Source organism: Aedes aegypti, chromosome 2 (genome assembly GCF_002204515.2).
Source record: "Aedes aegypti strain LVP_AGWG chromosome 2, AaegL5.0 Primary Assembly, whole genome shotgun sequence".
In the NCBI taxonomy this organism is placed as follows: domain Eukaryota; kingdom Metazoa; phylum Arthropoda; class Insecta; order Diptera; family Culicidae; genus Aedes; species Aedes aegypti.
The window spans coordinates 341,559,309-341,573,560 of NC_035108.1; the positions used below are offsets into that span (position 1 = coordinate 341,559,309).

At 39.8% G+C, this 14,252-nt stretch overlaps 1 protein-coding gene across 1 annotated transcript in view; it reads left to right on the forward strand.

The window, feature by feature from the left end:
- LOC5573090 (rab3 GTPase-activating protein catalytic subunit) overlaps positions 1-3,789 on the forward strand; it is a 261,913-nt gene extending 258,124 nt beyond the window's left edge. Inside the window, exon 2 of the mRNA XM_021846127.1 lies at positions 3,419-3,789. Within this exon, the coding sequence (XP_021701819.1) occupies positions 3,419-3,422 (4 nt within the window). The 3' untranslated portion in view covers positions 3,423-3,789. The remainder of the gene's footprint in view (positions 1-3,418) is intronic.
- Positions 3,790-14,252: the final 10,463 nt, after the last annotated feature.

The window sequence follows — 14,252 nt, forward strand, 5'->3', positions numbered from 1 at the left end:
GGAAATCCATATAGGGCTATCAGGGTATTGAATTGAGAAATATCCCGAAGAGCACTCATCAAATAAAATTCTGCCGTTGGAATTACTTTGAGAATTATTCCATGACCGATGTTTGGCATTGAAGTAACCAATTACAAAAAAAATTGACTTATTGCGAGTGAATTTTCGCAAGTTAGTTTGGAGCAAATTAACTTGCTGTCCAGTGCATTGAAAAGGCAAATAAGCAACTATGAAAGTATATTTACCAAGTTGTGTCGCAACAGAAACACCTAAAGTTTCAAAAACTTTAGTTTCAAATGACGAAAACAGATGATGTTTTATACGCCTATCAAGCGATCTTCAACTGAAAAATGAGAATTGTTCGATACTCTACCAGGGAAATTCCGGAAACGACCGTTATCGTAACGGATATTATCTTTCATCTGCCTGGCATGAGCCTCAATGACTCTCTTGCGTGAAGGGCAATTCCAAAAATTTGACTTATGATTGGCCCCGCAATTAGAGCATATAAATTTGGTGGTATCTCCCTTCACTGGACAGATGTCTTTGGCGTGAGAAAAACCTCCGCAAATCATGCATTTAGCATCCATGCAACAATTTTTGTACCATGATCCCCGTTTTGGTACCGACGGCACTGAGTGGGGTTCCGGTAATTTCCTCCAGGTTTCTGGAAATGTTCCCATGTCACACGGACATCAAATATACTTCTTTTCTAAAGCTTTGATATTATTTAGTTCTTTTTTTTTAAAGTGAACTAAATAATATTCTTGAGAAAGCCCTTTCCGAACAATGCCAGATTGGGTTCTCTTTTTCATAATGATTACTTGGACTGGGGAAAATCCAAGTAAATCATTTATTCCATTTTTGATCTCTTCAGGTGACTTATAGTCACTTGAGAGACCTTTCAAGACAACTTTGAACAAACGTTCAGTTTTGTCGTCATAAGTAAAAAAATGTGCTTCTCTCTTCAAGATGTTTGAGAAGAGGTTCGCGATCTTTAAGAGTTTCCGGCAAAACGCGACAGTCGCCTTTCTTTGCGATTTGGAAGGAAACCTAATGGAGTTCAAGATCTCCTGCCTAAATCCCCCAAATTCGGAACAACTGATCACGATAGGCGGCTTTCTTTGCTTCCTCACTTGAATCAAAGAGCCTGGGCTAGAGGCTGATGAATGATTGCTTATTTCAATACAATTGTTCATTTCGCCCTTGGAAGAAGCTTCGCATTCCGGGGAAACGTCCTTTCTTCCATTCTTGCCACGTGTAGTGACAGTTTCAAAACCCACTTTTTTGGAAGGAAGTAGTGAATTCAGAGATTCACCCTTCCTTTTGTTTGTTGTTGATTCCATTATTATTATTATCTTTATTAATGAGATTTGCAGCCCGGGGCTGGCTCATCTCGGCTGTTGATTCCATGTTTAGTAAATAAACGAAAGAAGACGTGACCTCCTAAGAGGTTTTTTCCCAAGACGGTGTCCAAGAAGGATTACCACCGCTAGTTTTCGCCAACGGGTCCAACGAAAAATCGAAGGCACGGGTCCAAACAAGGATCGTAAAGGGATCAATAGTAGAAAAAATAGTACTGAAAAGGACTGTTTTAGTAGCACTGAAAAGTACCGTTTTATATTTTAGCACTGAAAAGTACTGTTTTATCGCTTTAGGTAGTTTTTAAGAAAACTTCCAAGAGCAGAGAGAATTCGTGTACGCACAGAACGAAGGTACGATGCGCACTGAAAAAAATCTTCAATATTTTCTGAATGTGGTTTACCATATTTGTAATTGTGAAATCTTTATAATTTCCTAAAAAAGTCTTTTCAGATTTGTGAGAAGAAACTTTACAACTTCCTGAGCGAATCTATCCAGATTCAGAGTGGAAATATTTCAGATTTATAAGAAAGCACTATTTAGATTCTTGAGAGGAACATTTTTTGTTTTCTGAGAAGAGGCTGTCCAGATTCCTGAGAGATTTTTACAGTTTTCTGAGAAACATTTTCTTAGCAACCTGAGAGGAATTTTTCTAATTTTTGACATTTTTTTTATTTTAGAGAGATTTGTTTTCTGATTTCTGAGATGATTTGTTTTTTTATTCTTGAGAGAAATCATTACAAATTCTTGAAAAGAATATTACCTGGTCCCCGAGTGTTTTTCCAAGGTTTATGTTGGTAAATGTCTAAATTATAAGAGAAATCTCTCCATATTTTTTATGAGAATATTTTTAGATTTTAGAAAAGACAATGTTCGTCAAGGATCTATCTTAAGTAAGTTCACCATATGTAATTTAGATGGAATATACTTAAAAAACCATCAAATTAGTGAGCATGAGCATTATCATAGATGACCGTACATTTCGTAGTTGCTACTCCGTGGTTGACCAGAACAATCGAAGTTGCACAAAGATGTAATGAATGGGGCTAGGGATTAGTTTACCACAAATCAAGAGCTCAATAACGGCGCTGGTCACGTCCTTACGCTCATCGGGGAAGGGAAGGAATGTTAGTTGGACAGTCATTGTTACTAGAGGCAACCAGGCAAATGTTTTGAAAGGTGGTCAAATCTTAACAACAATGTTGAAGAGGTCTAAAAAGTGACAGTCAACTATTCTTCTACATTTTGTTTTTTATTTTGAAAATCAAACGAGTTATAGCTAGTGCAGAACTTTTTTTGGGTTATTGAAAATAAACACTGTCCCTTGAAGAAAGTATCTTTTTGTTAAATGCCTTGCAGTTTTTTTTTTATTTTTTTCTTTATTATGTCCAATAATTCTTTTAAAATTGTTACCAATAAGAAGCCTCAATTGAAAAAAAAAAAATTATCAAATGATTCACGCATTTTGACGCCCTCTCTAGGCCGGCGCTCTTGGTGGGTACCTACCTTGCCCACTGCATATACCTGACCTGTATATTTTCAAACTCCAAGATTTCCAGAATTCCTGTTATATGTCTAGGAAGATTTATGAGAGAAAGACCTTAAACAAACCTTTTATCGAACAAGTGTTTGTCGAACTCAAGAATCGTGATTCCTTCGTGTTTAGCACACCAGAAATCTTAGGTGTCTGGAACCATTTTTCTCGTGAATTTGCAAAGATTCCTCTCAGGATTCTGGAAGAATTGCTTTCAAAAATTTTGAAAAATTGTACCTTGAAAGATTCGATTTGAGAAGCTGAAAAAAATCCTCAAACGAATCTGGAATAATCCAACACGAATGCTATGTGTAATTAACTCTAAGCGTTTCGTGGCGAATATCTTGTTTATTTTGGAAGTTGTATAAACTTTCGATTGAGACTATATCAATGTAGTTCAAATTATTAACATATATCACGAATAAGAGAAACAAATCAGTAGGGTATGAAGTACAACAAAAAATGCATTACACTAATCATTATCATATGTTAATATAACTATTTTTCCTTTTTTCGTTTCAGGTAAGTTGTCGCCCTTCGTACTGGAAAAAATATGCAACCTGAAACCCTCTGGATCCGATTGAAGCTTTACCCCAATACCAGTACTATGGGCAACAAACCCCTACCAATCCTCTACGGCCCAGCTTCAGTCTCGCGTTGACAGACAGTCACGATCATTGTCATAATCGATGGTCCCTTTAGCATCTAATTGAACCTCCCATTGTAATAGGCTCAACTCAAGTGGACCGAAAAGTAATGTGTGCCCAACAACCTGTGCTCCAGTTTTGACTAAGTCGCTACCTGAGTAGGATTGGGGATCAGATAGTTCACAATAAGCTCTTAAATGATCTCAATAAAATAGATAATTGCAGGTTTTATTGTGAAAGTTTTACTTTATGATTTATTAATTTCCTTTCAAAAATAATTATTGAAAATCAAAAACTATCACTTTTATAGATTTTTTAGTTTTTATTTGATTTGTTTTAAATTTTAAGGGCTAACTAGTGTACTTCCGAGTCATATATAAAGCAATTTACATATTTGAATTTGTTTTGTTAGAATTACTCATCAAATCAATTAAATTAAATTTGCTCACAATGATCAAAAGAAATAAAATTTTGTTATCACCACTTTCTAGGACAATCCGCGTAACGATTCAGCTTAATGGCCATGTTCTTAATCGCCGCGAAACTGCTCCAGTTTTGCTACATTTCCCAACACCCCAACTATGTATGTAGTCAACCCCAGAAGCTCATGTGAGACGGGGTTCGTCGTCTATTGCCCGCGAAATCTCCATCCGAATCGAATGCCTTTACAACCATCATCATCATCATCATCGTGAGTAAAATCCACACTTGTGTCGATTCGGAGTCACAGACTAGCACGCGGTCAACCCAGCTGATGAGGCGCTACCTGATTTTATGCTGCTTGACGGAATCACTTGAGCGCAGCAGTCTCAGAGATGGTCACGATTTTCCGTCGTGCCTCAATTAGATCGAGAGCAAGCTCATTCGAGCTTTCGCGATTGTTTTTTGTGTTTCTTCGTTTGTGGCAGGTCGGTTTCCAGATCGAATTTCTAACATTGAATTGGCACAAAAGGTATTCGCGCGCGGTGCGGATGGCTAGAGGTCGCTGGTTCTCACCGCAGAGGCGCCGCTGTTTGTGGTTTCGTCATTCCTGTTCGGTTTCTTTTGGCACTGCTTGTAGCAGGTTGTTTCGGGGGGAACCAATTTGGGGCACGGTTTCGAGGTTTGTGATTGGGACTGTAAAAGGAATTGGAAATTTTTCGGATATGGTGGAGGTCGTGGCGATTGGATCTATTCTGCATCTGTTGCAGTAAAATTGACGCTAAGCTTTCGACCTCCACCTCTTTAAGCAGATCATAACTCTGAAACAAAACAGCGTCAAATTCGTGAAGTGCGACTGTATTCTCCGTCGCCGCTGGGAAAACAATTTGAATAATTACGACACCATTGCATTCACCCAAGTCGGTAGTAATTCTTGTGCCAACAATAACGACGACGATCCATCAACAAAAGTGACTGTTTTTGGCTGTGCCCATCCACTATCCGTCCCCGGTGTCAATTTATTCTCCTACAATTGGACGGCGACGCATTCACTACTGAACCCACAGAAAAACAGTGGCCACTATCCGCCATCGCAATATGCAGATCATCTCGCGGACTCTAAGGTCGGTCGTGAGGCTGCACGGTACTGACGCCTGCCAGCCATCGTCGTTCATAATAATAATTGCGCGCGATTATGAACCATGACCATTTTCCCATCGAGGTAAAGTGGATGGCAAATTCTCACCCCGGCGGAATGGAAAGTAATACAAGAGACAAAAGCTAGTGGAATGGTGGGTGAGGGTGGGTTTTGTGATTGTTTTGGATATTTTTTTGTTGGGCGAGATGTCACGACTTTGGGTTGGTTCACAAACTGGACTGGCTTGTGGACTTAGCTTTGATTAGGCTGATTTTGTAACACGGAGTGCAAAGTTTATAGCTTGGTGGCAGATTAGCGCTACTGAGCTGTTGTAAAATTTTTGGAGGCTATTTGTTTTAGTTTTTTTTGTTCTATTGACGAAAAAAATAATTTCTCAGATTCTCTTTTTTGTTTTTTTTTAGTGAAGTAATTCCTCCTCAAGAAATTAAGGTGATTTCATTTAGAAATCTGGGGAGATTCCTCTTGGAAATCTCGAGAGATTCCTCTCAGGAATCTGGAATGATTATTCTCTGGAGCGATTCCACTCGGAAATCTGGGAATATATCTCCCAGAAATCTGGGGAAATTTCTCTCAGGAATCTGGAGAGATACCTTTCAGAATACTGGAGAGATTACTGTCAGAAATCTAGAGAGATTCCTCTCAGAAATCTGAAGAGTTTCCTTTCAAGAATCTTGGGAGATTCCTCTCAGGAATCTTGGGAGATTCCTCTTAGGAATCTTGGGAGATTCCTCTCAAGTATCTTGGGAGATTCCTCTCAAGAATCTTGGGAGATCCCTCTCAGGAATCTTGGGAGATTCCTCTCGAGATTCTTGGGAGATTCCTCTCAGGAATCTTGGGAGATTCCTCTCGAGATTCTTGGGAGATTCCTCTCAGGAATCTTGGGAGATTCCTCTCAGGAATCTGAAAAGATTCCTCTCGGGAATCTAGAGAGATTCCTCTCAGGAATCTGAAAAGATTACTATCAGGAATCTAGAGCAATTCTTCTCAAGAATTTGGAGCATTTTGTTCTGGAATCAGGAGAGATTCTTCTCAGCAATTAAGAAAGATTCTTCTCGGTAATCTGGAGAGATTCCTCTCAGGAATCTGGAAAGATTCTTCGCTGGAGATATTCTACTTGGAAATCGGGGGATATATCTCCCAAAAATCTGAATAGATTTATCTCAGGAATCTGGAGAGAATTTTCTCAGGAATCTGGAGATTTTTTTCAGGAATCTGAAAAAAAATCTCTCAGTAATCTGGAGAGATTCTTCTCGGTAATCTGGAGAGATACCTCTCAGAAAACTGGAGAGATTACTCTGAGGAATCTTGAGAGATTCCTCTCAGAAATCTTGAGAGATTCCTTTCAGGAATCTTGGAAGATTTGTCTCAGAAATTTTGAGAGATTTCTCTCAGGAATATGGAGAGACTCCTCTCAGGAATCTTGACAAATTCCTCTCAGGAATCTGGAGAGATTCCTCTCAGGAATCTGGAGAGATTCCTCTCAGGAATCTGGATAGATTCATCTCAGGAATCTGGATAGATTCCTCTCAGGAATCTGGATAGATTCCTCTCAGGAATCTGGATAGATTCCTCTCAGGAATCAGGAGAGATTCCTCTCAGGAATCAGGAGAGATACCTCTCAGGAATCAGAAGAGATCTTCTCTCTCTTTTGCTGGCTCTACGTCCTTCAAAACATGACCTGCGCCACAATGTTACGCCAACTAACTCGGTCCATGGCTGCTAATATCCAATTCCTCGATCGCCCCACACTTCCGAAATCCTGTTCCACTTGGTCAAACCACCTAGCTCGTTGCGCTCCCCTTCGTCTTGTACCGGCCGGATTTGAGTTGAACACCATTTTTGCGGCATTGTTGTCCGGCATTCTCACAACGTGTCCCGCCCATCGTACCCTTCCAGCTTTGGCGACTTTCGTGATACTGGGTTCACCGTAGAGTTGCGCAAGCTCGTGGTTCATTCTTCTCCTCCATACGCCGTTCTCACATACTTCGCCGAAGATCGTCCTAAGCACACGTCGTTCAAAAACTCCTAGCGCTTGCAGGTCCTCTTCGAGCATTGTCCACGTCTCATGCCCGTAGAGGACTACCGGTCTTATCAGCGTCTTGTACATGGTACACTTAGTACGGAAGTGAAGTTTACCAGACCGCAAGGTCTTGTGGAGTCCGTAGTAAGCACGACTTCCGGCGATGATACGTCTTCGAATTTCTCTGCTGCAGTTGTTATCCGACGTTATCAATGATCCGAGGTAGACGAATTCGTCCACCACCTCGAACTCATCCCCGTCGATCGTCACGCGTCTGCCTATGCGAGCTCTATCGCGCTCGGTTCCTCCAGCCAGCAGATATTTCGTCTTCGACGTATTTACCTTCAATCCAACCCGATCTGCTTCACGTTTCAGCCTGGTATACTGTTCAGCAACCACCTGGAACGTTCTTGCGACAATGTCCACATCGTCAGCGAAACAAATGAACTGGCTGGATTTATTGAAGATCGTGCCCCGCATGTTGAAGCCCGCCCGTTTCATAACACCTTCTAGCGCAATATTGAACAGGAGGCAGGAAAGACCATCGCCTTGTCGAAGTCCTTTGCGTGTTTCAAACGGGTCCGATAAAGCACCCGATATCTTCACACAGCACTGTACACTATCCATCGTAGCTATGATCAGTCTAGTCAGTTTCCCGGGAAAACCGTTCTTGTCCATAATCTTCCATAGCTCTTCGCGGTCGATGGTATCATAGGCCGCTTTGAAATCGATGAATAGGTGGAGCGTAGGAACTTAGTATTCGCGACACTTTTGGAGGATCTGCCGCTACAGAAAGATTTGGTCTGTCGTCGATCGCCCGTCCACAAAACCGGCTTGATAACTTCCCACAAAACTGATTGCCAGTGGCGATAGACGGTGGAAGATGATCTGGGAAAGCACTTTATAGGCTGCATTAAGAATGGTGATCGCTCGATAGTTCTCACATTCTAACTTGTCACCCTTTTTGTATATTGGGTATATTATTCCCTCCTTCCACTCCTCCGGTAGCTGTTCTGTATCCCAGATCCTGGCTATCAATCGGTGCAGACAAGTGGCCAACCTGTCCGGGCCCATTTTAATAAGTTCCGCTCCAATACCATCCTTTCCAGCTGCTTTGTTGTTCTTGAGCTGTTTGATAGCATCCTTAACTTCACCTATTGTGGGTGTTGGCACGTCTCCCTCATTCGCCGTACTGATGAAGCCATTCATCCTGCTGTCTTGATCTTCCTCCTCTGCGCCGTTTAGGTGTTCATCGTAGTGCTGCTTCCACCTTTCAATCACCTCACGTTCGTCCGTCAAGATACCTTATCCTTATCCCGGCACATTTCGGTTCGCGGCACAAAGCCTTTGCGGGATGCATTTAGTTTCTTGTAGAACTTACGTGTTTCTTGAGAACGATACAACTGCTCCATCTCTTCGCACTCCAACTCTTCCAGGCGGCGCTTTTTATCCCGGAATAGATGGGTTTGCTGTCTTCGCTTCTGTTTGTATCGTTCCACGTTTTGACGGGTGCCTGCAGCATCATCGCCCGCGCTGCATTCTTCTCGTCCAAAACCGTCTGACACTCCTCGTCGAACCAACCGTTCCGTCGATTTGCTTCCACGAACCCAATGGCACCTTCGCTGCGTTGTTTATGGCTGCTTTGAGACTACTCCAGCAGTCCTCAAGAGGGGCTTCGGTGAGCTCTCCCTCTTCCGACAACGCTGCCTCAAGGCTTTGCGCGTATTCAGTTGCGACTTCGGGTTGCTTGATTCGCTCCAGATTGTACCGGGGCGGGCGTCGGTACCGAATGTTGTTCACAACGGAGAGTCGTTGGCGCACTTTAACCGTCACAAGGTAGTGGTCCGAATCGATGTTTGCGCCGCGGTAGGTTCTGACGTCGATAATGTCCGAGAAGTGCCTTCCATCAATCAAAACGTGGTCGATTTGTGATTCAGTCTGTTGGAGTGATCTCCAGGTGTACCGATACGGGAGGCTGTGCTGGAAGTAGGTACTACGTATGGCCATGTTTTTGGAGGCGGCGAAATCATTCAGTCTAAGGCCGTTTTCGTTCGTAAGCTGGTGAGCGCTGAACTTCCCTATAATCGGTCTAAATTCCTCCTCCTGGCCAACCTGAGCGTTGAGATCTCCGATAACGATTTTGACATCATGGCTTGGGCAGCCGTCGTATTCACGTTCCAGCTGCGCGTAGAAAGCGTCCTTATCGTCATCGTCACTATAAAATAAATCAGGAGAGATACCTCTCAGGAATCAGGAGAGATACCTCTCAGGAATCTGGAGAGATTCTTCGGAAATCTGGAGAGATTGCTTTTCAGGAATCTGAAGAGATTACTCTCAGGAATCTAGAGCAATTCTTCTCAGGAATTTGGAGCAATTTTTCTGAAATATTGAGAGATTCCTCTCAGTAATCTAGAAAGATTGCTCTCGGTAATCTGGAGAGATTCCTCTCAGGAATAGATATTCTTCTCTGGAGAGATTTCACTCGAAAAACTGGGATATATCTGCCAGAAATTTGGGGAGATTTCTCTCAGGAATCTGGAGAGATTCTTCTCAGGAATCTGGAGAGATTCCTCTCAGGAATCTAGGGAGATTTCTCTCAGGAATCTGGAGAGATTCCTCTCAGGAATGTGGAGAGATTTCTTATAGGAATCTGGGGAGATTCCTCTTAGGAATCTGGAGTGATTTCTCTTAGGAATCTGGAGATATTCCTCTTAGCAATCTGGAGAGATGCCTCTCAGGAATCTGGAGAGATTGCTATCAGATATCTGGAGAGATTCCACTCGGAAATCTGGGGATATATCTCCCAGAAATCTGGGGAGATTCCTCTCACGAATCTGGAGAGATTTTACTCAGAAATCTGGAGAGATTTTTCTCTCAGAGTTTTCTCTCAGGAATCTGGAGAGATTCCTCTCTGGAATCTGGAGAGATTTTTTGTCAGGAATCTGGAGAGATTCCTCTCAGAAATATGGAGAGATTCTTTGCAGGAATCTGGAGAGATTTCTCGCAGAAACATGGAGAGTTTCTCTCAGGAATCAGGATAGATTCCTCTCATCTAGAGAGTTTTTTTTTGTCAGAAATTTGAAGTGTTTTCTCTCACGAATCTTAAGATGTTTTTTTCAGGAATCGACAAAAAATCTCCTCAAGAATCTGAATGTTTGCCTCTCATAGGTAAGGTGTTTCCTCCAAGGAATTTGGAAAGATGTCTCCAGTTTGAATTTGTTTATCAGCATACCGGTCTATTTTGCTCGAAGTTAGAGGGAGCATGTAGAAGAAAGCAGTGAATACCAGATGGATAGGTACCGTAAGGGAACGGCGAGAGAAATTGGATTAGATGTTGAAGAGGGCATTTCATATGGAACAGTATTACTTGAAACGTCCTTCCTTGTGGCTTATGTCCCCTATGGGAACGGCTTGGGTGTGTTTTAAGAATGACACTACCAAGACAGCCTCCAGTTTTCTGAAAAGTTTTGTTTCAGAACTCTGCTAATATTTCTCTCAGATGTATGGAAAAATTTCTGCTAGGATATTGGAGACATTTTTCTAAAGATTCCGAAGTAATTTCTCTGAGAAATCTTTAATGTTTATCGAGGAATCTGGATAGATTCTGTGATATATACGAAACAGATATTAGCGATCGGAAATTATTGTCAATGTGTTTTTCATATATTTACCGTAAAATAGCTTAACTCTGTACATCAAAGTTGATGGTTTTACCTGAAACGATAAAAAAAATGATCGATAAATTTAAAACACTATTTGCCTTTAAAATCAATGAAACTGTTGAATATGCAGTACATTATTTCTCTTCCTTTCAATTCTCTACATTTTTACAAAATATAAGATCCACTTATAAATGACTGTCATAATTCAGAGCCAAGTAACTTTTTTTTCCTCTTTATTTAAGTAATCGAAACTTGATTTTCAAGTGTACAATAAATCACACGTTATTATTCAAAATAAAGGTTCACTTTGAGAAGTATGTCCGAGATAACATAAAATTAATGACACTTCATAAATCATGTCTACTTCAGCTCAAATATATAAACCAGAAGTAGAGATCGTTAGATCATTAGAGAAAAAAAAATAAGACACAACCATACCTCATTACTCAACGTAATCAAATGGAACCAGTTACTGAGCTGTGTCCATTCAAATTTAAATTTCTCCATAATCTCAAGATGCTGATATTTCATTGCTTTTCGTTCCATCCTCCAACAGTAGTTTTCCAAAGGGAGAAGGAGAAAGATAATCAGGCGCCAACCAGTGCAATGGATATCTCTTTTTTCGTCATTTTTTTCACCGAACTTGATTCCGAACTTTGTAAGAGAGTATTTACGATTGCGAAATTTTCTATTTAATCGGAGCGTTTTGTGTTCTCTGCTGTTTCAGTCAGTTGGTCAGTAAACGGCAAAACAAAATGTATTGAGATGTACGCAGAGTGTACAGCTGTATGGAATTAAGTTACGTCCAAAGGGTGGGCGGATAAAATATTTTTTAAACAATTTATTCAAATCGCTCAGTTTCAAACATTAAATAAAAAAAGATTTTTCAGCAAAATAATTTGTTTATTTTTCATTTATTTTTATATTGTTTTTTGTATAGTTTTAGTTAGTTTTTTATTTAAAATTTCTATATTTTTTTAGTATTACATGACATTACATTACAATACATTTTTCAAATGTTATTAACCCATTTATATTATATTTTAAATTTTATTAACCGTTTTATATTATTTTTTTAAATTCATAAAACCATCAAAAACATTTTTCAAACTATCCTTTTTTTTCAAATATTAAACTTTTTAAACTCATCAATATACTCATATTTATTAAATTTTTCAAATTGATTATTTTTTTCTAAAGACATGAAGTAGTCCAAAGCTTGAAACTTTTTTTTAAAAAAATTACAATTTTCAAATGCAATAATTTTTTCAAATTTATTCATTTCTTCATAATTAATAAATTTTGAAAATATATTTTATAATTCAAATGTATTCAAATTTTTGAAGCCATTGATATTTTTTTCAAATTTATTCAATTTGTCAATTTTTTTTTTTGAGATTCTATTTTGTTTTTATTTGTCAAATGCATTGAAAGTATTGAAAATGATTTTTTAAAACACCTCAACCATTTTTATATTCTAGATGCACATCCAAACATCTTCCACTAAGAATGAAGGGCCATAAAGAAGCAATGCTCGGGCTCTCGAACTGCTCGCTTCGCTCGTTCACTGCTGGGCCGGAGTGGAACCGTGTAGTGCTTTCTCGGTGGTTGGTTTCGGGTGGACATTTAACGATCTGTCCGAACCGGGCACGTAGTGGACGATTTGCTCTGCCAACAAAGTGAAGTGGCACTTTTTGCTTAATTTTTTTTTGCATTCTGTGTTTGCTTGCGTCTTTTGAATGACAGTGAACTGGGGGTGGGTGGTTCATTCTTTTTATTTTGTACGAATGAGATGCATCCTTTTTGATGGTTTTCTCTAGCTGTGAGGGAAGCATCTGCTTGGCTGGGTTCGGGTTTTGTACGGTTGACCGGTTTAATGCTGCTGCTGCATAGTGAAGTGGCAATTAACTGAATGACCAAATTTTGTTTGCCTTGAATGACGGTCAGAAGTGGTCGTTATGAGCTTTTTGGCGAGTTTGATAAACAGTCCGATGAATGCGTTCTTTGTGACGGAGTGGAAGGGTTAGTGGATCACTGATTTTGCTAGTTTATCAGATTTCAGTCATAACCGTTTGTTTCCGATATTTCGACTATTGATCTTCAGCCATTCAAATCGGCCAATCGTTTTATGCCCTTAGGAAAAATCGAAAATCTTTGTTCCTTTCTGAACGATGTCATATAGCAATATTCATGAGCGTTGTCAGGAAGGGATTCAAAATCAACTAATTTGCTATAAGGTTAATATATCAGCATGAAATGTCGTCATGTGAAACTTTTTGAATTATTCTTGAAGTTCGACTAAATTCATGTTGAAAAATGTGCTTCTTCTCTTCAAGATGTTTGCGAAGAAATACGCGGTCTTTAAGAGGTTCTGGCAAAACGCTTCAGACCACATTCACGTAAAACTGAAAACTAAAAAGGTAAAACTTAAAAAAATAGATTTTTTGGGTTCACCCTTAGATAAGACTTTCAGAATCAATTTGCAAAATGAAGAGTCAGATGAAAAGTGTCTTCGACAAAGTATTTCATGAATACGTTTTCTGTAGGCTCGCAGACGAACGCGGTCACAAATTTCCTCAAACAAAATAGTTTGAGTCAAAATTAAACCCTTTAAATTAAATTAGAGGACACCCTATTATTTTTATTTCTCAAAAGACGCAAAACTCAATTATTAACAAATCTTCGAGAAAAGAGAATATATCTGGAACCCCAAAATCTACATGAAAAATCAAGGACAACAATCTGGAAAGATTCCTCTCAGAAATCTGAGAAAATTCCTCTCACGAATCGCGCAATTCTAAAGAGATGCCTCTCAGAAATCTGGAGTGATTCTTCTTGAGAATCTGGAAAGATTCTTCTCAGGAATCTGGAAAGATTCCATTAAGTAATCTGGAGAGATTCTTTCCAGTGATCTGGAAAGCCTACTCTCAGAAATGCGGAAAAAAATTGGGAAGATTTTTGTCAGGAATCTAGAAATTTTTTATCAGGAATCTCGACCGATTACTCTCACGAATCTGGAGCGACTACTCTCGAGATTCTAGAAAGATTCCTCTCAGGAATCTGAAGACATTCATCTGAGAAATTTGGAGAAATTCCGCTAAGGAATCTGGAAAAATTCCTCTCCGGAATGTGGAGAGATTTTTCTCAGGAATATAAAGCGATTTGTCAAAGAAATCTTGTGAGATTCCTACAGGAATTTGGAAGGATTCCTCTCAGGAATCTGGAGAGATTCCGCTCAGGAATCTGGAGAGATTCCTCTCTGGCATGTGGAGAGATTCCTCTCAAGAATCTGGAGAGATTCCTCTCAGGAATCTGGAGAGATTCCTCTGAGGAATCTGGATGGATTCCTCTCAAGAATTTGGAGAGATTCCTCTCAAGAATCTGGAGAGATTTCTCTTAGAAATCTGGAGAGATTGCTATCAGGAATTTGAAAAGATTCCTCTCAGTA